Below are 25,785 nucleotides of genomic sequence, written 5' to 3'. Positions count from 1 at the left end.
AGGTTTTCCAGTCAAAAACCTCAGTGTTTTCTTTTATTCTCTCCTTTCTCTCATCATCAACATCCAATATTGTCAACAAGTCCTATAGATTAATTCTCTTTCTCATTCATCCACTCATTATCTCTACCGTCACTACCCTAGATCAGGTTGACCTCGTATCTTGTCTGTACTACTGGAACAACCTCATAATTCATCTCCCTGTTTCCTTGCTTGAATACTTCTCTCTCAATATCCTTTCTCACATTAGAGCATTCTAAGATGAAAATCTGATCATAGTTCTCTTTAAAGTTTTCATGGAATCTCATTACTCTTAAGATGAAGGTGAAATTCCTTTCAAGGCAAAATTCCTTTCAAAAGGTGCTTCATGACCCGACCCTGCCCTACCTCCCATGTTTATCGGGCTCCACAATGACACTCACATTCCACTCTCCAACAATACTGGACTTAAATGTAACAATCTTGCCTCTAGTTTTTTGCACCTGCTATTCCTCCTGCCTATCGTCTTCTTCCCTCTGCTCCCTCTTCACCTGGTTTCCCACTACTTATCCTTCAGGTATAGTACATGTCACTTACTCAGCTAAACCTTCCCTGTCTCCTGTGACCCGAGAAACCACTGCTATGATTCCACAGCATCCTGTGTTTGTGCCGATAGCACTCAATGCCATTGGGATTATTGTTTATAGCTATGTTCCCTAACAGATTGCAAACTCCATGCAGGAAGGGTCCTTTCTGCCTCATAACTGCAGCACTATTAGTACCTGGCACAGCACCTGGATGTAGCTGATGTTGCATAAATATTTATTAGCTGTGCTTCAGGCTGAGACACACATTCGTCCAACTTGAAGGCAGCAAAACTCCTTTTAAGTTAGAATCACTACTCCTGTAATATCCTCCCATAACAAGAACTCACTGGGCTCAACCACTTAGCACTAAATTTGACACTTTATCACAGAATTTATGGATGCAATTTTGTACCTGTGGAAAATGTTAGAGTACCTCAGATACATTATTCTTTTCACTAATACAGATGATATAGATAATAAATATATATGTCTATAGATAGATATAGATATAGACATAGATATAGACAAAATTTCCCATTGGTTCTGTTTCTCTGGGGAACCCTGATTAATACACCTCAGTGTGCCTCAAAGCTGACAAAGAAAGTAGAGGAGAAGCATTAAGAGATGTTGGAAGCTTCTTCATTACAGACATAACTGAGTCCAACTGCTGGGATTTTCACCCCTTGATGCTGTTTGATCCAGCCACATTAACAGTTTTTACATTTGGACATTATATACTGGCATTAGAGTGGGAAGAAACATCTAGGGAAAATCATACACCTGGTCTTTCAGAATTTTGCTTTCCTGGTAAATGAATGGGACTCATCTCTTGTGTCAAGAGCATGACTGGGGATCACAAACAAGAGATAACACTTGCAGATGCTGCCACTGATGATGCAATGAGCCTTTCATCTTCTTCACCCATTAAGTCACTAGTGCTCAGCCTGGACTGCACATAAGAAGCACCTAGGGCAGTGCTTCCAAAATTTAACGTCCATGCAAATCACCCGGGAGTTCTGGTAAAATACTGATTCTGATTCAGTATTCCCTCTTCTATATTTAAATCAGCACACAGGTAATGCCCTTGCTGCAGTCCGTGGAAGACACAGTGAGCAGCAAGGATATATAATGCATTTTAAAAAAAGATTGGGCTCCCTCAGAGAAATTTAATCACAATCTCTGAGAATAGGCCTGTGCAAAGTTTTTAAAGCTCTGAGGTGATTCTAAAATAAAGCAAAGGCTCAGAACGATTACATTAAAGCCTACCGCAAAAGCTGTCATTATGTTGAAATTATACAACATTGTGGGAATACATTGCATAATCATATTTATGCATGCTATCATTAATAAAATGATTGTAACTGTTGAAAATTAATCAAAATATTTCTAGAATGTGGAGAAATCTTGGGAGGCAAAGAGGTGGAGAAGAGGAGGTTACCATATCTGAAAACCTATCCTGCAGAACATCATATAACCTGGGAAAGCAAGACCCTCAGGTTGGAATGATCATAAGGGACCAGCCCGTTCACCCTCTAACCGACTTACCCTGTGTATCTCAGGGTGGCTCCAGGAGCCTGATCCGAGCTTTGACTCTCTTTTATTCACTAAGTGAATAAAGTGACGACTAAGTCATCACCTGTGTCTGTAACATCCCTTCTCACAATCCCATTCTACACATCCCTGGTTCTAGGGCGCCCTGGATCCCAGAGGAGCCTAGATCCTAGTGGAATGCATTAAAGACAAAGTAATTACCCAGGACATCTCTAGAACAAATGCTCTCAGAGTCCTGGAGCAGTGACTGATTAGTCACTGACCACACCTGACTATACTTTGGAGGAAGATGGGGATGGAGAGAAGCACATGTATAGATGTTTAATCACTGCCTGTTTAGGGAATGGACAGTAGTCTTGTAGGGCTGGAGCCTACATTTTGTGAAGTAAAGGAAGATGGCTGAAGAAGCCATAAAAACAAGCAGGGTCCAAACTGTGAGTATGCATGAGGGAGGCTTTATCTTGTAAGCAAAAAGAAGCCATCAGTGATCTTTAACTAAGTGCCACTAAAGAAACATATTTTGGAAAGATTCCCAGGCTGGAAGAATCTATCACTACAACTCAATTCCCCATCAACATATCCAAGAGCTAACAAGGATTAGATCTCTATGACCCAACTACATGCAGATACGTAGACACTTACTGGATAAAGAGAAAAGATAAACTCTCCCAGATCATGTTCAATTCTTCCTCAAGCCAAGACAGAAAAGGAAACCCAATTAGAATCTCATTGAGGTTTTTCTAGTTCCTTACCTTCTAGGAAAACCTTAATAGCACCCCACCACCACCATCATCTCTACTACTCTCCATATTGTCAGATTAACTCCTAGACTCCAGCTCTTCCTTACACTGCCATTGATCAGAAAGCTATAGTTGACATTTATAACTCTTTCTTTCGCTACACATTCCTTGTTCTCTTTGGTCATCATCTGAGCTGGACGGGGTTCTTTACATAGTGATAATGCAAGTCTCATTCCTAAGGAATCTGCATCCTCAGTGGTCTTGCCTTTATTGGCTGTTATAGTTTTCATTAACATTTATTATTGGACATAAAAATACTAAGTGGAACTCAAAGAATTCCCCAGAATTTCAGACATGCTCCTCTCTGCTCTAGTGGAGCAGAGCAACCCAGTTTTCCATTGGCAATCAATATCACCACCCCAGGAAGAATGGCAACCCTGCTCTTTGTATATCAGTTCACATAAGAACCACAAAATGTCCAGGTGGTAGGCTCAACTTTCAATTCAATGAATCCATTGTTACATCCCCTGATAGAAGGACTCCTCCCTTGAGAACTATATGAGACACTTCTTATGCACCATTTTCAACTCTCTCAGCCTCATCTCTTTTTCCAGCCACAGCTGCTGTAACCAGCTCTACCCTGACTTCAACTAGCTTTAGTAGATGCAACCTGACAGTACCTCACCTCAGTCCTGCTCCCCATGCTCCTTGCTTCCTGCTCTGGGACTTCTCTGACTCCACAAAACATGAAGTCATGGGGAACTTTATCAATATTCATACAAATATTTAGGTGTCTGACCCATTTCAAGTGAATTGTTACAGATATTATGAGTATATAATCTCTATGTATACGTTGAGGTTCTTTTATATTTTTTATAGGGAAATCCAATTTTTCTAGCACCAATGATTGAAAAGACTTTTTCCACTGAATTGTCTTTACCTCTTTGTCAATGATCAATGGACAATGCATGAGTGGATCTATTTTTAGACTCTGTATGCTATTCTATATTCTCTACACTGATCTATATTTCTATCTCTTCTCTAATACCACAATTTCTTGATTATTTTAACTTCATAGTAAGTCTGGAAAACAAGGAATGTGAGTCCTCCTACTTTGTTCTTTGTTTCCAAAATCAATTTTGCTTTTTTAGTTTCTTGCCTGTACATATAAGTTTTACAATCAGATTGTCATTTGTACCAAAAAAAAAAATCTCGTTGGAATTTTGATTGGAATTGTGTTGAATCTCTAGATCAGTTTCAGATGTTGACTCTCCCAATTCATGAACATCTTATATCTATCTATTTCTTTAGATCTCTATGATTTCTTTAATCAATGTCTTTTGATTTTTGAGATATAAATATTGCATATATTGTGTAAGATTTATACCTAATTAATGGTTTGTGCTATTGTAAATGTTACTCCAAAATGTTTTTACACTTTCCACATGTTTATTGCTAGTTGATATAAATATAATTTTTAATGTTAGTATTTTTATATTTATATGCAGACTAACAACTTTTTAATATATTGACCTTATTTCCTATGACCTTTTAAACTCGCTTATTGATTCTAGAAACTTTTTAAATGTTCTTTGGGATTTTCTACATAGACAATCATGTTGTCTATGAAGGGAGACTGTTTAATTTCTTACTTTCCAATCTGTATACTTCGTATTTCTTTCTCTGGCCCTTTTCCACTGCCTAGGACTTCCAGTAAAATGTTAAATAAGAGTGGTGAGAGCAAACATTCTTACTTTGTTCCTGATCTTAGGGAAAAAGCATTCAATCCTTCACCATTAAGTACGATGTTAGCTATAGTTTTTTAAAAGTTGCCCTTCCATCAGGTTGGGGAAGTTTCCTTCTATTCCCAGTTTACTGAGAGTTTTAATCACAAGGTGGTTAAAGTAACGCTCAAATTTTTGTCAAAGGCTTTGTCTGCACCTATTGAGATGTCTTTTTTTTTTCCAGCTAAATTTCCCTTTTTAATAACAACGGACAATTGGGGGCAATGTGATAATACATATGCCCACAAAACTATAGTTGGAAATATAGCTTTAATTAGACGGTTTCTCTGAAGTCTCACACCATGTTTTTTAATCATATGGGCTTTTTCCTTTATTTGTTGATATGAATATTTAGATTTATTGGTCTGGGAATGTTGTAACAGCTTCTCATTCCCGTAATTAGCTCCACTTGATATTGATGTATTATCGTTTTCACATACGGTATTGTTAGATTTCATTTGTTTGTATTTTTGAGGATGTTACTGTCTATGTTCATGTGGGCTATTGGTCTGTAGTTTTCTATAATACTTTATCTGGTATAGGTATCAGAGCCTCATAAAAAAAGTTAGAAAGTATTTCTTCCTCTTCCATATGCTGGAAGAGTTAGCATAGAATTAGTATTATTTCTTCCTGAAGTGCTTCATATAATTAACGAGTAAAGCCACATGCTTGGGGAGTTTTCTTTGTCAGAAGGTTTTACCTACAAATTCAGTATCGTAATAAAAACTACTATTCAAGTTATCTGTTTTTTGTGAGTGAGCTTTGTAAGTTGTGTCTTGCAATGAATTTGTCCATTTCATCTAAGCTGTAGCATTTATGGGCATAGAATTGTTCATAATATTCCATTATTATTCTTTTAATATCTGTAGGGGTCTGTAGTGATAACCCAAATTTTTTCCTGATATTTTATTTTGTCTTTTTTCTCTTTTTTCTCCTCTTACTCGTTCTGACTAAAAGTTTTTCTATTTCACTTGTTTTTTCAAAGAGCCAACTTCTGATTTCAATGATTCTTATGCTTCATTTTATTCTTCTCGATTTCATTGATTTTTGCTCTTTTCATTATTTCTTTTCTTTCTTGTGTTTTAATTTGCTCCTCTTTTCCTATGTTCTTAAGTTGGAAGCTTAGATCAGTGATCTGGAACCTTGTTTCTTTTGTAACACAAGCATTTAATGCTATAGGTTTTCCTTTCAGCACTGCTTTAGCTGCATCATACTAATTTTGATATGCTGTGTTTTCATTTTAACTCAAAATATTTTCTAATTTTCCTTGTGATTTCCTATTTGACTCATGGGTTATTTAGAAATGTACTGCTTACTTTCAAATTATTTGGGATATGCCTACTTCATACCAAATACAAAAATTATTTCCAGGCACATTGTACATATAAATGTGAAAGATTTTGAAAACAGAATAGAATAGACCACCAAATCTTCTAGAGGACAACAAAGAATATCATCAAGACCTTGGAGAAAAGAAATATTTCATTTTACAGTCATTAAAAACACTAGCTATAAAGAGAAAGATTGTTAGGGGTCAGCCTGGTGGTATAGTGGTTAAGTTCGTGTGCTACGCTTCAGTGTCCCAGGGTTTACAGGTTCGGATGCTGGGCGCAGATCTATGCAACACTTATCAAGCCATGCTGTGGCAGGTGTCCCACATATAAAGTAGAGGAAGATGGGCACAGATGTTAGCCCAGGGCCAATAATCCTCAGCAAAAAGAGAAGTATTGGCATTTGATGTTAGCTCAGGGCTAATCTTCCTCACCAAAAAAAAAAAAAACAGAGAGAGAAAGATTGTTAGAAAGGACTACATTTAAAATTTTTTGAATTCTGTCATCAAAATATACCATTAAGAGTGAATGCCAGGTCAAATTGAAAGAAAATATTTGCGGAATGATGTCATCAAGATGGCAAAATAGATCATTCCAAACTTTGGTTCCCTCACAAGAAGACCAACTGTAACTATCCACAGACCAAACACCACTGTGAAAATACCAGCACATAGGGGTGAGGCTGAAGTACACCCAAGGACCACAGAGACCAAGAAAGACAACATTAGAAGGGTAAGAGGAATAAACGAATCCACTATTATAGTTGGAGACTTCCACACCCCTCTCTCAGAAATAGACAGATCCAGCAGGCAGAAAATCCGTAAGAACATAATTGAGCTCAACAACACTGTCAATCAACTGGATATAATGGACATCTACGGACCACTTCATCCAACAACAGCAGAATGCACATTATTCTCAAGTTCACGTGGAATATTCACCAAGGTACACCACATTCTTCCCACAAAACACACCATAATAGATGTAAAGAATAAACCTACAATGTCGGCTCTCAGAGCATAATGGAATTAAACTAGAAATCAACAATGTAAAGATAGCTAGAAAAATCCCAAAAGACTTGGCCATTAAACAACACTTCTAAATAACACATGGGTCAAAGAAGAAATCTCAAAAGAAATTTTAAAATATTTTGAATTAAAGATAATGAAAAGGCAATTTATCAAAAGCAGTGCTTAGAGGGAAATTCAAAGCATGGAATGTATATGTTAGAGGCATAAACAAGGAGACTGAGTCATGTCTACGCTTGTTACACCAGGTTTATCAGACTCTACCCTCAATATACACAAGGAGACACTTTATGCAGTGCCCAGTCTTGTCATACACTGAGCATATCCCCATTCCTTCCTTTCTTGGTCTTATCAAGCTTTCTCAACTCCAACCCTACTTACATGAAGAGTCTACTGCCTACTTTCAATAAAATGTACTTAACAGCTCATTTATCCTACATGTACACAAACTTCCTACACCCTGTAGGAAGAGGTGTGTGAAGGGCAAGGACGACATGGGGAGAGCAAAAGATCGGGCCCTGTCTTAAAGGAATCAGCCAGACATAGTAGAATTGAGTTATGGCCCAGGTGTGGTTTAGATTCTAAAGGTAGCATGCTGGGTAAAAACTTCACATATTCACAATTACTTTGAAAATCCCCTAGCAAGAGGCCTCATTATGTAATTACATATAGTCTATCAATAAGTCAAATGCAGCCAGTTTTTCTTTCATTCTTGAAACAGCTAATACTTCTTTAGCACAGCACCGATGAAACATGTGCCTACATTTTGAGGCCTGTGGCACAAAAGAAAAAAAGTTACCTCTAAACGCTAAATTCCTGCACAACATGTGAGACACTCATAATTCACCCATTCATTTCCTCTCCCTCTCTCACTGTCTCACCTGTTGTTTTTTGAACACCTAAGATTACATAAATATAAGCTAAATTCCAGATGACCATACATACCAGTTCACCCTATACAGTCCCAGCTTATGCCCATTATTAGACCACTTTTACTCTCAAAACATCTTCCAGTTTGGACTATGAAAGTGTAACACACAGAGATCCTTTGTGATGAGGCAACAGTTCTGAAACTTGATTTTGGTGGTGGTTATGAGAGTCCATACATGTAATAAAATATCACAAACTATACACAAAGACATAAAAAAAATAAGAGTACATGCAAAAACTGGTGGAATCCAGGTAAGGTCCATGGTCCAGTTCACTGTAATGTGCCAATATCAACTTCCTGGTTTTGCTCATGTATTCTAGTTATATAATGTTACCGTTGGAGGAACCTGGGTGAGGTACAAATTACCTCTCTGTACTATTTTTTAAACTTACAAGGAGTCTATAATTATTTCAAAATAAAAATTTTAAATGTATGTATTTCAATTTCAAGAACAGATTTTATGGCCTCTTAGCTAAATGTACTCTTAGCTAATGTGAAGTTTAGTCACACTTAGCCCTCTTTCTAGAATTTACAGTTATTTCATGCAACTTCCCTGAGTTAGTGTGGCCAAGAGAGCTAAGTGTATATCAAGGGTTCATGCTCCTGAATTCTATAGTACAGATTTGAATAGAGTAGTCTGTGAAGAAACAATTTCTCACCACTTCTGCCCACCACCCCATGCCCTGCACCTTGCATCTAAGTCGAGCTACGTGGCTGAGTTCTGGGGAATAAAATGGAGATCAAAGCGATGTATTTCACTTCTAGGCCTGGTACATAAAACTCATCCAAGTGGCCCTCTACCAATTGTATTCATCCAACTGAATTTCAACATCAGAAGTGACTATGGAAACCATATGTTGAAGATGTCAGAGCCTCCATTAGCCTGATGGCATGAAACACAATACCTCCTACATCCCAATGTCAACTGGATTTTACAAGAGCAAGAAAATCACTCATTGTATCACACACCTGAGATTTCAGGGTTTATCTCTTATAGCAACTACTCTACCTTAAGTAACACGTGGAGAATATTAAAATAAATCAGGAAACATAATACTATATGGAAAAAGAAAATCTATATGAATAATAATCCTTTTTTGTAAATACATATATACATATGCACACAGACACACACATACACAAACAGTTCCTTAGGTAACTAAATAAAAGGTAATGTGAATCAAGAAATGGAATATATTTTGATGTAGTCCCACTTGTCTATGTTTGGTTTTGTTGCCCATGTTTTGGTCTCAAATCCAGGAAATCATTGCCAAGACCAATGTCAAGATGTTTTCTCTATATATTTTCTTCAAAGAGTTTTACAGTTTCAGGTCTCATGTTTAAATCTTTACTCTATTTTGAGTTGATTTTGTGTGTGGGGTGACATAAAGGTCCACTTTCATTCTTTTTCTTATGGATATCCAGTTTCCCAGAACCATTTGCTGAAGAGACTATCCTTTTCCCATTGCATGTTCTTGGCACCCTGGTCAAAGATCAGTTGATCATACATACATAGATTTATTTCTGGGTTATCTATTTCATTCCATTGGTCTCTAGGTCTATCTTTATGCCAGTACCTTACTGTTTTAATTACTGTAGCTTTGTAATATATTTTGAAATCAGGAAATGTGATGCCTCCTGCTTTGTTCTTCCTGCTCAAGATTACTTTGGTTTTGCAGGGTCTGATATGGTCCCATATGAATTTTAGGATTGTTTTTTCTAGTTCTGTAAAAAAAAAAAAGTGGAAATGGGATTTTGACAGGAATTGCAATGAATCTGTAGATCACTCTGGGAATATGGACACTTTAACAATTTTAATTCTTCTAATCTGTGAATCTGGGATGTCTTTCCATTTATTTGTATCTGCTTTAAATTCTTTCATCAGTGTTTTATGGCTTTCAGTATACAAGTTTTTCACTTCTTGGTTAAGTTTATTCTGAAGTATTTTATTCTTTTTCATGCCACATCAAACTTAACAGCTTCTGCATAGCAAAGGAAACAATCAACAGAGGGAAAACACATCATATGGAATGGGAGAAAATATTTGCAAACCATAATTCTGATGAGGGGTTAATATCCAAAATATATAAGATTCTCCTACAGCTCAATAGCAGAAAAACAAATAGCCCAATTTAAAAATGAGAAAAGCTCTTGAAAAGTCCGTTCTCCAAAGAAGACATATGACTGGCCACCAGGTATACGACAAAGTTGCTCAACATCACTAATCATTAGAGAAATGCAGATAAAAACCACAACAGAACATCATCTCACACCTGTTAGATGGATAGTATTTTTTAAAAAAGAAAAATAAGATAAATATTGGAGAGGATGTGGAGAAAAGGGAACCCTTATACACTGCTGGTGGGAATGTAGACTAATACAGCCACTGTGCAAAACAGTATGGAGGCTCCTCCAAAAATTAAAAATAGAACTACTATATGATCGAGGAATCCCAATTCTGAGTATATCGCAAAGGAAATGAAATCACGATCTCAAAGAGATATCTGCACTCCCCTGTTCATTGAAACATTACTCACAAGAGTCAAAATATGGACACAATCCAAACGTCCATCAACAGATGAATGGATAAAGAAAATGTGGTATATGCATACAATGGACTATCACTCAGCCTTAAAAAAAGAAAGAAATCTTGATATTTATGGCAACGTGGATGAACTTTGAGTATATCGTGCTAAGTGAAATAACCTAGTCCCAGAAGGACAAATACTGCATGATTCCGTTTTAGAATCATGAGTTTACATATGAGTTATCTACAATGGTCATACTCATAGAAGGAGAGAATGGAATGGTGGTTGTCAGGGGCCAAAGGAGGGGGAAATTGAGAATTGATTTTCAATGGGTATTAAGTTTCTGTTATGTAAGATGAGTAAGTACTAAAGATCTGCTGTACAACATAGTATCTACAATTAATAATATACTATGGTGTGCTCTAAAACATGTTAAGAAGATAGATCTGATGTTAAGTGTTCTTACAAAAAAAGAAAAATGCAGGAAATTATTGAAGGTGATGGATATATTTAGTACCTTGGTTGTGGTGATGTGTTCACAGATTATGTATATGTCCAAACTCATCAAGATGTATACAATAAATGTATGCATTTTTTTTCACATTATACCTCAATAAAGGTAAAAAAGAAATGGCTTATAAACAAAGAGCAGACTTAGGAAAAATATAAACAGTTCAGTTTTTGCATGGAAAGATTGAAGTGCTCAAGGAGCATCAAGTAGAGATGTCTACTATGAAGATGAAAATTAAAACTGGAAACTGAAGAAGCATCTGTACTTCAGATAGAGATGTGGAGGTAAGCAGATATATGAGAGTATTAAAACAATGGGTTTAGATGCCATCCCTAGGGGAGACAATAAGAAAACAAATGGACCAAGGTTGGAAACCTAGACAACACCATACGTGGAGCTAAGACTGAAAATTCAATGGCTACTCCTCTTATTTCTGAGGAGGAGGGAAATGAGAAGAAGAAACCCTAAAATCAGGTAATATGAGATCTTAAGCTCAGTGCTGACACACTCCCGGACCTTGGCAAGTCATAAAATTTCACACCTTTTAGTCTTTAAAATGCTGATAAGATTCCTTTATGGAATCATCACAAGAGTAGAAGAAGATCATGGATGTAAAATTCGTTGATAAATTCTAAACATTAAGCAGGAGAGAGACATCCTTAAAGAGTGAAGTTGTTAACCAGACTCTGGCTTCCGTTCCCATACCTGAGGGAGGACCTTTTAGGGCACCAGGTATGAATTATCTCCCAGGTAAAGACAAACTAAACCATTGTAGCAAAGGAGATAGAAAGTTCACGTGAGGTTCAGGTCAGGTCAGAAATAAAATGTAGACATGAAAACAAATCAGAGGAGAAAAGGCTAAGAGACAGAATGCTGTGAGCCCTTGCTTAAGAAGGGGTAAGTAAAAATCTGTATTCAAAAATGAAAAGTCCAGTTTAGCAGAGGTAAGAGGGGAATGAGATGTTTGAGTTTTAGTCAGTATTGACCAGGGAGGACAGAGTATTATTTAAAGCAGAGTTTGGGTTAAAAAAAAAAATAAGACACGATAAATTAGTTTTTTAAAAACAGGAGACAGGGGTTTAGCAGTTAAGTTCGCATGCTCCACTTCGGTGGCCCGGGGTTCATGGGTTTGGATCCCAGGCACGGACCTACACACTGCTTATCAAGCCATGCTGTGGCAGACGTCCCACATATAAAGTAGAGGAAGATGGGCACAGATGGTAGCCAAGGGCCAATCTTCCTCAGCAAAAAGAGGAGGATTGGCAACAGATGTTAGCTCAGGGCTAATCTTCCTCACCAAAAAAAAAAACCTGGAGACAAAGATCAATTAAAAGTTTTTAAATGATGCTTCTTCCAGGTCACCTATGAATAACAGAGAGGAAGACCTTGTTAGCATGTCCCCAAGATCCCTTTTCCAAGTCCAACAACATACCTTCACATCAACACCTTTAATTATTGGACAATTAGTTAGTATGTTATTTAACAGAAAATTGCACAGTGGAAAAAAAAAAAGAAGTCTGAGTCAATATCCCAATATTAATATCAATATATATGCTGGCTAAAATTATGTAAAAATCCCAAGCTTTACCATCAGAGAGAGAAGAGAATTTTCTTTTCACAAAAGACTCTTCCCAGGGCTCTCTTCATGTCTCTGTTCCTCAGGCTGTAGATGAAGGGGTTCAACATGGGGGTTACCACAGTGTACATCATAGCCAAGACAATCTCGTTAACAGTAGAATTACTAGTTGATGGGCATAAATAGAGACCAATAACTGTCCCACAGAACAGCGACACCACAGAAAGGTGGGAGCCACAGGTAGAGAAAGCCTTGTGGACACCCCCACCAGAAGGAAACTTGAAAATGGAGGAGACAATTCATGCATAGGACAGGATGATGAGTAGGAATGGGACGACTAGAATGAGTCCTCCCATGATAAATATCACCAACTCATTAACTTGAGTGTCAGAGCAGGACAGCTTCAGCAGAGCAGATATATCACAGAAAAAGTGGGGGATCACGTTGTCGGCACAAAAACACAATCTGGCCATGAGCAGGGTGTGTAAAATGGCATGGAACGTGGTCAGCACCCAGGACAGCACCACCAGGGAGAGACACAGCTTGGGGCTCATGATGGTGGTGTAGTGCAGGGGGAAGCAGATGGCCACGTAGCAGTCATAGGCCATGGCCACAAGGAGGAAGCTCTCCAGATCCCCAAAAAACATGTAGAAGTATATTTGGGTCAGGCAGCTAGCATAGGGGATTGACACTACTTGTCTCTGCGTGTTCTGCAGCAACTTGGGCATGGTGACAGAGGAAAAACAGAGGTCAAGAAGGACAAATTGCTGAGAAACAAATACATGGGCATGTGGAGGTGGGAGTCCAGGCAAATGAGGACGATGATGAGGAGGTTCCCCAGGACAGTAGTAAGATACACGGCCAGGAACAAGGCATAGAACAGGTTTTGCTGCTCTAACTCGATGGGCAGTCCCAGCAGGAGAAACTATGAGATGATGGTTTGATTCCTTCCTGTCATGCTCCGTCTCCAGAATCTTTAGGGGGAAATAATAGTGTCCATCAATACCTGGATTTAAAAATGAACACATTTCTATAATACATGGTATGTTAGATATTCTGCAAAAATACTTTATATCACCCTCATCACAATAATTACAATCTCTGTACTCCAAATCTCTATAATCAGAATCTCTATGATTGGAAACGACTTGTTTTCTTCACTTCTCTTTAACAAGGAACAATATTCCATACTTTCTAAAATACTGTTATCCACTAGCTTCTTGGACAAAAAAAAGTATCAGTTTTCTTCATACCTACCTGGCCAGACATCCTCAGTAACTGTAATTGACTCCTGCCTTGCCAATATCTTACATGTTGATGCTCCTAAGGACTTTTTTCTAAACACCATTCTCTTATAATTCTACACATACCACCAAGAAAAACCCATCTACTTGAATGGCTTTGTTTACCTTTTAAAATTCAGTTGTAGAGGTCTCTGTAACCTATAAAACTGTATACCCAGTTGCTTAATGATTATCTTCCCTTGCATGACTATTTTCAGGTCAACAGGCCCCAAAAGAAAAACATGATCTCACTCTAGTTTCCCATATCCTAGTAAAAGGGATCCAGGTGCTCCACTCAAAAACCTGAGTGTTTCTTTCAGTCCTCCTGTCTCTCATCATCAACATCAATCTGTCTGTCAACAAATCCTACAAATTCTGCCACTTAATTCTCTTTCTCATTCATCCACCGTTTCTCTCCACTGTCAATACCCCAGATCAGGCTAACATCATACTTGCCCATACTATTGAAACAGTCTCTTAATTCATCTGCCTGTTTCCATACTTGAACCCATTCCTTCAATATCCTTCATTTACACTGTGGCATTGTAACTAGAAAATCTGATCATCGTTCTCCTTCAAGTTTTCATAGATTCTCATTGCTCGTAAGATACAGGCAAAATTCCTTTCAAGGCCAAATTCCTTTCAAAAGGTGCTTCATGACCCTTGCCTATCTCCATAGCTTCATCTGGCTCCACAAAGGCACTCACACTCCCCTTGACAGAAATGCTGGACTTAAAAGTAACAACCTTGCCTCCAGTTTTTCATACTTGCTGTTCTCTTGCCTAGCATCTTCTTCCCTCTGCTCCCTCTTCACCTGGCTTGCCCCTACTTATCCTTCAGGTATAGTACATGTCACCTACTCAGCTAAACCTTCTCTCTTACCCCAGACCAGGTGACAACCTGCTGCTATGTTTCCACGGCATCCTGTGCTTGTCCCGTAGCACTCAAACCCATTGGGATTATTTGTTTATAGTTGTTTTTCCTACCAAATTGTAAAGGCCATGCAGGAAAGGCCGTGTCTCCCTCACAACTGCAGCACTATTAGCACCCAGCATGGTACCTGGATGTAGCTGATGTTGCATAGATATTTATTGGCTGTGCTTCAGGCTGAGAAAAGCCATCCTCCAATTTTAAAGGCAGCAAAACTCCTTGTAAGTTAGAATCACTACTCCTACTAAATCCTCCAAGAACAAGAACTCACTAGCCTCAACGATTTAACACTAAATTTGATATTTTATTACAGAATATCTGGATGTAATTTTGTACCCATTAAAATATTAGGGTACCTCAGACATACTACTCTTTTCGCTAATACAGATGATATAGATAATAGAAAGACAGACAGATAGATAGATGTATATATATAGATATAGACATAATTTCCTATTGGTTCTGTTTCTCTGGGGAGCCCTGACCAATACACCTCAGTGTGCCTCAAAGCTGACAAAAAGCTCCTTACAGACATACTGAGTCCAGATGCTGGGATTTTTATCCCTTGAAGCTGTTTGATCCAGCCACATTAACAGATTTTATACTCGCACTTTATGTACTGGCATTAGAATGGGAAGCAATGTCTAGGGAAAGTCATACACCTGGTTTCAGAGAATTTGCTTTCCTGGTAAATGAGTGGGATCTGACTCTTGTGTCATGAGCACTGACTGGGGATCACAAACCAGAGACAACACTTGCAGATGCTGCCACTGATGATGCAATGAGCCTCTCATCTTCTTCACCCATTAAGTCAGTAGTGCTCAGCCTGGACTGCACATAAGAATCACATAGGGCAGCGCTTCTAAAACTTAATTTCATGCTAATCACCTGGGAGTTCTGAAAAGTACTCATTCTGATTCAGTATTCCAGCTTCTACATTTTAAGCAGCATGCAGGTAATGCCCATGCTGTGGTCCATGGATGACACAGTGAGTAGCAAGGATATATAATCCTTTTAAAAATAAAGATTACTGGGCCACCTCAGATAAATTTAATCACAATCTCTGAGACTAAGCCTCTGCAAAGATTTTAAAGCTCTGAGGTAATTCTAAAATAAAGCAAAGGCTCAGAACCATTACGTTAAAACCTACTGCAAGAGCTGTCATTATGTTGAAATTATACAACATTGTGGGAATACATTATATAGTAATATTATAAATGCTATCAGTAATAAAAGATTATAACCGGTGAACATTAATCAAAATATTTCTAGAATGTGGAGAAATCTTGGGAGGCTGAGAGGTGGAGAAAAGAAGGGTTACCAAACCTGAAAAACTATCCTGCAGGTCAAGATGGCGGCGTAGGCAGACTCTGAATTCACCTCCTCCCGTGGACACAGCCAATTTACAACTACTCGTGGAAAAATTACCCCTGAGACAGAACTGAAAACTGCATAAGAGGAACTCCTGCAACAACGGACAATCCTAACTGAGGTGGAAGAGGCAGAGACTCCCCTCTGGAGAGGAAAAACGCCGCCTTCACAAGCCGCCAGGTTCACGGCCGCCAGGAGCAGCTCACAGGTGCGCAGCCTCCCTGGAGGAGCGGGGCCCTGAGCCGGGGAGCGCCCCGCTGTGGGCATTTTGTGGACCCAGCACAATCGAGACCAGCGGCATAATATCTGACTTTGCCTGCTACTAAAGCATTGGGGAGTACCCCCAGAAAACCCGGTTCACAAAGAAACTAAAACTGGCTCTTAAAGGGCCAGCGCACAAACTCACCCGTTTCAGAAAGCATCCTAAAATCACCAGAAAGAAAGGTGCACAGTGCTTTGGTGACAACAGACTCATCTAATAGGCCCTGAGTGCATCTCGGTGAGGGGTGAGACCTCTCCAGGGACTGGGACATTGGCGGCGGCCATTGTTGTGGCCTGGTGTGAGCGTGCTGACACAGACGCCATTGGAGTTCTCCCTGAGGCCTGCTAGCCCAGGGTCTGCTCCACCCACTAGAGCACCGATTTAATCCAGCTCAGCCAGGGCAGGCAGCCCACCCTAGAGACTGGCCCCAACCAACAACAAGCCCTCAGGCAACTTGTGGGCCTGCATAGATTGGTGACTGGATTCTCTGCAGCCTGGCAACTGAGCCGACTTGAGCAGGGCAGGGTGTGCACAAGGAGCGGGTGGAGAGTGTGGGGCGGTGGCGGAGTGTGTGGGGCTCCCGCCGTGGAGAGACTGGGTCCGCTTGGGGAGGTCGGGGCGCTCACACAGGGCAGGACTGTGTTGACTGTGTGTGTGGACCTGTGGGCAACAGGGCTTGTCAGCTACAGAAGACTTGTGCTTCTCAAAGACCCACATAGGAGGTTTGCCCCACCTTCCAAAGCCTGAAACAATTGGGTGCTCCTGTGCCTGAGGCCAGCCCCACCCAGCTGCAATCCTCAGAGAGCTGACAAGACACCTAATAGGCTAGAGGCTTACAGCAATTGTAAGGCCCTGAGCCTAACAACCTGCCACGCCAGGGACCTACTCAATTAAAAGAAATACTGCAACATAAATGTGGTATTAGAACTTACAGCCAACTGTGCTGGGGCTCCCCACACCTGATAAAGAGACTGAAGGGCACACAACAACTACAAGCAGCTGAGCATTACAACAGCTGGCCAGGAGCATAACTCAGCCTCCCTGGGCACCTATAGGGAGAGCTAACAGGCCACAATAGAGGGACACACGTAGCCCACATAGGGGCCACCCCTGGAACATTGAGAACTGAGGGAAGTACACTGGAAGCCTCCTAAGGCATCACTTACATAAGGTCACCTATCCAAGGGCAGGAGTTGTAGCTGACCTACCTAATACGTAGACACAAGCACAGGGAAAGAGGCAAAATGAGGAGGCAAAAGAATACATTCCAAGTAAGGGAACAAGACAAAACCCCAGAAAAGGAACTAAGTGAAACAGAAATGAGCAACCTACCTGACAGAGAGTTCAAACTAAGAGTGTTAAGGATGCTCGCTGATCTGGGGAGAAGAATAGATGAACTCAGTGAGAATGTCAACAAAGAAATGGAAGATATAAAAAAGAACCAATCAGAAATGATGAATACAATACTGGAAATGAAAAATTCATTAGAGGGACTCAAAACCAGAGTAGAGGATACAGAAGAACGGATCTGTGAGCTGGAAGAAAGACTAGAAGAAATTACCCAAGGTGAACAGGTAAAAGAGAAAAGAATTAAAAAGAGTGAGGACAGTCTAAGGGACCTCAGGGACAACATCAAGCGCACTAACATCCATGTTATAGGTGTCCCGGAAGGAGAAGAGCGAGACAAGGGGACAGAGAATCTATTTCAAGAAATAATAGATGAAAACTTCCCTAAGCTAAGGAAGGAAACAGACATCCAGGTACAGGAAGCACAGAGAGCCCCAAACAAGATAAACCCAAAGAGGCCCACACCAAGACACATCATAATCAAAATGTCCAGAATTAAAGATAAAGAGAGAATCCTAAAAGCCGCAAGAGAATGTCAAGTTACATACAAAGGAAACCCCATAAGGCTATCAGCTGACTTCTCAGCAGAAACCTTACAGGCTAGAAGAGAATGGCACAATATATTTAAAGTGCTAAAAGAAAAAAACTTACAACCAAGAATACTCTACCCAGCAAGGTTATCATTCAAAATGGAAGGAGAGATCGAAATTTTCCCAGACAAGCAAACATTAAAGGAGTTTGTCACCAAGAAACCAGTGCTACAAGAAATGTTAAAGGGACTGATTTAAGGGGAAAAGAGAAGACCACAAATAGGAAAAATTATCTATTTCCATGATTAGAACGTAATGGATACAAATGCACAAAAAAGAGGTTAGATATCATATCAAAAACATAAAAGGAGAGAGGAGGGGAGTTAAAGAGTACAGCTTTCAGACAGAGGTCAAACTAAAGTGACCATCAATTCTGTATAGAAAAAGTAAGGAACAGAGAAGGACTACTAAAACACTGAGAAAAAAAAAAGTTAAAAAATGGCAGTAAGTACATACTTATCAATAGCTACTTTAAACGTCAATGGACTAAATGCTCCAATTAAAAGGCATAGAGTGGCTGACTGGATAAAAAAACAAGACCCATATATGTGCTGCATACAAGAGACACACTTCAGACCTAAAGACACTCACAAACTGAAAGTGAAGGGATGGAAAAAGATACTCCATGCAAATGGCAATGAAAAGAAAGCTGGGGTAGCAGTACTCATATCAGACAAAATAGACTTTAAAACAAAAACTGTAAAAAGAGACAAAGAAGGGCATTACATAATGATCAAGGGAACAATCCAACAAGAGGATATAACACTTATAAATATCTACGCACCCAATGTAGGTGCACCTAAATATATAAAGCAATTATTAACAGACATAAAAACAGAAATAGACAGTAACACAATAATAGTAGGGGACTTTAACACTCCACTTACACCAACGGATAGATCATCCAAACAGAAGATCAGTAAGGAAACATTGGCCTTAATTGACACACTAGAACAGATGGACCTAGTAGATATATACACAGCATTCCACCCAAAAACCGAAGAATACACGTTCTTTTCAAATGCACATGGAACATTCTCCAGGATTGATCACATATTAGGCCAGAAAACAAGTCTGCATAAATTTAAGAAGATTGAAATAATACCAAGCATCTTTTCTGACAACAACGGTATGAAACTAGAAATCAACTATAGGAAGAAAATCAGAAAAGCCACAAATACATGGAGATTAAACAAAATGCTACTGAACAACGACTGGGTTAACGAAGAAATCAAAGAAGAAATCAAAAAATACCTGGAGACAAATGAAAATGAAAATACGACATGCCAGAATTTATGGGATACAGCAACAGCGGTTCTAAGAGGGAAGTTTATAGCGATACAGGCCTATCTCAACAAACAAGAAAAATCTCAAATAAACAATCTAACAATGCACCTAAAGGAACTGGAAAAAGAAGAACAAATAAAGCCCAAAATCAGTAGAAGAAGGGAAATAATAATCAGAGCAGAAATAAATGAAATAGAGACCAAAAAAACAATAGAAAAAATTAATAAAACCAAGAGCTGGTTCTTTGAAAAGATCAACAAAATAGACAAACCTTTAGCTAGACTCACCAAGAAAAAAAGAGAGAAGGCACAAACAAGTAAAATCAGAAATGAAAGAGGAGAAATTACAACAGACACCTCAGAAATACAAAAGATTACAAGAGAATACTATGAAAAGCTATATGCCAACCAATTCAACAATCTGGAAGAAATGGATAAATTCTTAGAATCATACAACCTTCCAAAACTGGATCAAGAAGAAGTAGAGAATTTGAATAGACCAATCACCAGTAAGGAGATCGAAACAGTAATCAAAAACCTCCCCAAAAATAAAAGTCCAGGAACAGACGGCATCCCGGGTGAATTCTACCAAACATTCAAAGAAGACTTAATACCTATCCTTCTCAAACTCTTCCAAAAAATTGAGGAGGGGGGGAAGCTCCCTAACTCATTCTACAAAGCTGACATTACCCTATACCAAAACCAGACAAGGACAACACAAAAAAAGAAAATTACAGGCCAATATCACTGATGAACATCGATGCAAAAATCCTCAACAAAATACTAGCAAATCGCATAGAACAATACGTTAAAAAGATTATACACCATGATCAAGTGGGATTTATTCCAGGTATGCAGGGATGGTTTAACATTCGCAAATCAATCAACGTAATACACCACATTAATAAAATGAAGAACAAAAATCACATGATCATCTCAATAGATGCAGAGAAAGCATTTGACAAGCTACAGCATCCATTTATGATAAAAACTCTGAATAAAATGGGTATAGAAGGAAAGTACCTCAACATAATAAAGACCATATATGACAAACCCACAGCTAATATCATCCTCAATGGTGAAAAACTGAAAGCTATCCCTCTAAGAACAGGAACCAGACAAGGATGCCCACTGTCACCACTCCTATTTAACATAGTATTGGAAGTCCTAGCCAGAGCAATCAGGCAAGAGAAAGAAATAAAAGGGATCCAAATTGGAAAGGAAGAAGTGAAATTGTCACTATTTGCAGATGACACGATTTTATATATAGAAAACCCTAAAGAATCCACCAGAAAACTTTTAGAATTAATAAACGAATATGGTAAAGTTGCAAGATACAAAATCAACATACAAAAATCAGTTGCATTTCTGTACACTAACAACGAAGTAGCAGAAAGAGAAATTAAGCATACCATCCCATTTACAATTGCAACAAAAAGAATAAAATACCTAGGAATAAATTTAACCAAAGAGGCGAAAGATCTGTACACCGCAAACTATAAAACATTTCTGAAAGAAATTGAAGAAGACACAAAGAAATGGAAAGATATTCCGTGCTCTTGGATTGGAAGAATTAACATAGTTAAGATGTCCATACTTCCTAAAGCCATCTATAGATTCAATGCAATCCCTATCAAAGTTCCAACAACATTTTTCACAGAAATAGAACAAAGAATCCTAAAATTTATATGGAACAACAAAAGACCCCGAATAGCTAAAGGAATCCTGAGAAAAAAGAACAAAGCTGGAGGTATCACACTCCCTGATTTCAAAATATACTACAAAGCTATAGTAACCAAAACAGCATGGTACTGGCACAAAAACAGACACACAGATCAATGGAATAGAATCGAAAGCCCGGAAATAAACCCACACATCTATGGACAGCTCATCTTTGACAAAGGAGCCAAGAACATACAATGGGGAAAAGAAAGTCTCTTCAACAAATGGAGTTGGGAAAACTGGATAGCCACATGAAAAAAATGAAAGTAGACCCTTACCTTACACCATGCACAAAAATTAACTCCAAATGGATTAAAGACTTGAATGTAAGACCTGAAACTATGAAACTTCTAGAAGAAAACATAGGCAGTACGCTCTTTGACATCGGTCTTAGCAACATCTTTTCAAACACCACATCTGACCGGGCAAGAGAAACAATAGAAAAAATAAACAAATGGGACTACATCAAACTAAAAAGCTTCTGCACAGCAAAGGAAACCATCACCAAAACGAAAAGACAACCTAACAATTGGGAGAAGATATTTGCAAACCATATATCTGATAAGAGCTTAATCTCCAAAATATATTAAGAACTCATGCATCTCAACAACAAAAAAACTACCAACCCAATTAAAAAATGGGCAAAAGACCTGAACAGACATTTCCCCAAAGAAGATATACAGATGGCCAACAGACACATGAAAAGATGTTCAAAATCACTAACTATCAGGGAAGTGCAAATCAAAACTACAATGAAATATCACCTCATGCCCATCAGAATGGCTATAATTGACAAGACAGAAAACAATATGTGTTGGAGAGGATGTGGAGAAAAGGGAACTCTCATACACTGCTGGTGGGAGTGCAAACTGTTGCAGCCACTATGGAAAACAGTATGCAGATTCCTCAAAAAATCAAGGATAGAACTACCATATGATCCAGCTATTCCACTGTTGGGTCTCTATCCAAAGAACTTGAAAACACCAATTTGCAAAGGAACATGCACCCCTGTGTTCATTGCAGCGTTATTCACAATAGCCAAGACTTGGAAGCAACCTAAGTGCCCACCAAGGGACGAATGGATAAAGAAGATGTGGTATATATACACAACGGAATACTACTCAGCCATAAGAAACGATGAAATCCAGCCATTTGTGACAACATGGATGGACATTGAGGGTATAATGCAAAGTGAAATAAGTCAGAGGGAGAAGGTCAAATACCGTATGATTTCCTTCATTAAGTAGTAGATAATAACAACAATAAACAAACACATAGAGACAGAGATTGGATTGGTGGTTACCAGAGGGGAAGGGGGGAGGGAGGAGGGTGAAAGGGATAATTCGGTACATGTGTGTGGTGATGGGTTGTAATTAGTATTTGGGTGGTGAACATGATGTAGTCCATGCAGAAATAGAAGTACAATGATGTACACCTGAAATTTTTACAATGTTATAAACCAATGTTACTGCAATAAACAAAAAATTAAAATATATATATATATATATAAACAGTTCAATTTTTGCATGGAAATATGGAAGCCTTCAAGGAGCATCAAGTGGAGATATCTAGTATGAAGATGAAAATTAAAATTGGAAACTGGTTAAAGGTCTACGTTGCAGATAGAGATGTGGAGTTAAGCAGAAATATGAAAGGTATAAAACAATGGCTTTAGATGTCATCCCTTAGAGGAGACAATAAGGAAACAAATGGACCAAGGTTGGGAACATAGATAATGCCATACATGGAGTTAAGATTGAAAAATCAATGTTCCACTTATTTTGGAGGTGGGGGGAAATGAGAAGAGGAAACTCTAAAATCAGATAGTCAGAGATCTTAAATTCAGTACTGACCCACTCTGGGACCTTGGCAAGTCATCAAATTCCACGTTTTTCAATCGTTAAAATGGTGATAAGATTCCTTTGTGGAATCATCACAGGAGTAGAATAAGATCAGGGATGTAAAATTGGCTGACAAATTCCAAAATATCAAACAGGAGAGAGACATCCTTAAAGAGTGAAGTTGTTAACCAGACTCTGGCTTTCTTCCCCATACCTGAGCAAGGATCTTTTAGGGCCCCAGGTATGAGTTACCTCCCAGGTAAAGACAAACTAAACCATTGTAGCAAAGGAAATACAAAGTTCACTTGAGGTTCAGGTCAGGTCAAAAAGACAATGTAGACATGAAAATAAATCGGAGGAGAAAAGGCTGAGAGACAGAATGATGTGAACTCTTGCTCAATAAGAGGTATATAAAAAATCTGTATTCAATAAAGAAGAGTCCAGTTTAGCAGGAGAAAGCAGGGAAGTGAGATGATTGAGTTTTAATCAGTATTGACCAGGAGGATAGAATACTATTTAAAGCAGACTTGGATTGAAAAAAATAACACATGAAAAATTAGTTTTTTAACAGCTAAAGACAAAGATTAATTAAACATTTTAAAATGATACTTTTTCAGCGTCCCCTAGGAATAACAAAGAGGAGGGCCTTACCAGCAGGTCACTGAGATCCAATTTCTGAATTCAACAACATACCTCCACTTCATCTCTTTTACTTATTGAACAATTTACTTAGTATGACATTTTACAATAGAGTTACATGGTAAAGATAAAGAGGTCTTGGTCAATTTCCAACATTAATATCAATTTATCTACTGGCTAAAATTATGTAAAAATCCCAAGCTTTACCATCAGAGAGAGAGAAGAATTTTCTTTTTGCAAAAGACTCTTCCCAGGGCTCTCTTCATGTCTCTGTTCCTCAGGCTATAGATGAAGGGGTTCAACATGGGGGTCACCACAGTGTACATCATAGCCATGACAATCTCCTTAACAGTAGAATTACTACTTGATGGGCATAAATAGAGACCAATAACTGTCCCATAGAACAGCGACACCACAGAGAGGTGGGAGCCACAGGTAGAGAAAGCCTTGTGGACACCCCCACCAGAAGGAAACTGGAAAATGGAGGAGACAATTCGTGCATAGGACAGGATGATGAGTAGGAATGGGACGACGAGAATGAGTCCTCCCGTGATAAATATCACAGACTCATTAACTTGAGTGTCAGAGCAGGACAGCTTCAGCAGAGCAGACATATCACAGAAAAAGTGGGGGATCACATTGTCTGCACAAAAACACAATCTGGCCATGAGCAGGGTGTGTAACATGGCATGGAACGTGGTCAGCAGCCAAGACAGCACCACCAGGGAGAGACACAGCTTGGGGCTCATGATGCTGGTGTAGCGCAGAGGGAAGCAGATGGCCACATAGCGGTCATAGGCCATGGCCACAAGGAGGAAGATCTCCAGGTCTCCGAAAAACAGGAAGCAGTACATTTGGGTCAGGCAGCTAGCAAAGGGGATGGATGAGACATGGCTCTGCATGTTCTTCAGCAACTTGGGCATGGTGACAGAGGGAAAACAGAGGTCCGACAAGGACAAATTGCTGAGAAACAAATACATGGGAGTGTGGAGGTGGGAATCCAAGCAAATGAGGACGATGATGAGGAGGTTCCCCAGGACAGTAGTAAGATACATGGTCAGGAACAAGGCATAGAACAGGTTTTGCTGCTCTGACTCGATGGGCAGTCCCAGCAGGAGAAACTCTGAGATGACGGTTTGATTCCTTCCTGTCATGCTCTGTCTCCAGGATCTTTAGGAAGAAATAATAGTGTCCATCAATACCTGGATTTAAAAATGAACACATTTCTATGATACATGGTCTGTTAGATGATCTGCAAAAATACTTTATATCACCCTCATCCCAATAATCACAATTTCTATACTCCAAATCTCTATAATCAGAATCTCTGTGATTGGAAATGACTTATCTTCTTCACTTCTCTTTAGCAAGTAAGAATATTCCATCCTTTCTAAAACACTCTTATCCATTAGCTTCTGAAACACAAAATGTATCAGTTTAGCTCCCACCTGCCTGGCCAGACATCTTCAGTAACTGTAATTGACTCCTGCTTTGTCAATATCTTACATGTTGATGTTCGTCAGGGCTTTTTCCTAAACACTGTTCTCTTAAAATTCTACATATACCACCAAGAAAAACCCACGTGCTGGAATGGCTTTCATTACCATTTAAACTTCAGGTGTAGATGTCTCTCTAACCTACAAAACCATATACCTAGTTGCTTATGATTATCTTGCTTTGGATGTATCACAGACATTTTCAGCTCAACAGATCCCAAAAGAAACTCATGATCTCCTCCTGCTCCTCTCCCAACTCACACTTCCTCTAGTTTCCCATATCCTAGTAAAAGGGATCCAGGTGCTCCACTCAAAAACCTGAGTGTTTTTTTCATTCCTCCTGTCTCTCATCATCAACATCAATCTGTCAACAAGTCGTAGAAATTCTGCCACTTAATTCTCTTTCTCATTCATCCACTGCTTCTCTCCACTGTCAATACCCCAGATCAGGCTAACATCATACTTGCCCATATGA

General features: G+C 39.0%; 1 protein-coding gene and 1 pseudogene across 1 annotated transcript; both read right to left on the bottom strand.

Annotated features, from left to right (window-relative positions):
• Positions 1-12,557: 12,557 nt before the first annotated feature.
• Positions 12,558-13,501, bottom strand: LOC131417095 (olfactory receptor-like protein DTMT; annotated as a pseudogene).
• A 10,522-nt stretch (positions 13,502-24,023) lies between these two features.
• LOC131417092 (olfactory receptor-like protein DTMT) lies at positions 24,024-24,968 on the bottom strand. Its single transcript, XM_058560062.1, has one exon. It carries the CDS (start codon positions 24,966-24,968, stop codon positions 24,024-24,026), a length of 945 nt encoding a protein of 314 aa, XP_058416045.1.
• Between the last annotated feature and the right edge of the window lie 817 nt (positions 24,969-25,785).

Source organism: Diceros bicornis, chromosome 18, assembly GCF_020826845.1.
Source record: "Diceros bicornis minor isolate mBicDic1 chromosome 18, mDicBic1.mat.cur, whole genome shotgun sequence".
NCBI lineage: Eukaryota > Metazoa > Chordata > Mammalia > Perissodactyla > Rhinocerotidae > Diceros > Diceros bicornis.
Note: the sequence above shows the minus strand (reverse complement) of the source record. Positions and strands in the feature narration are given on the sequence as shown.

Bases quoted from the DNA above. Each gene is read 5' to 3' on its own strand.
- LOC131417092 (XM_058560062.1), bottom strand. From the start codon at position 24,968: ATGACAGGAAGGAATCAAACCGTCATCTCAGAGTTTCTCCTGCTGGGA.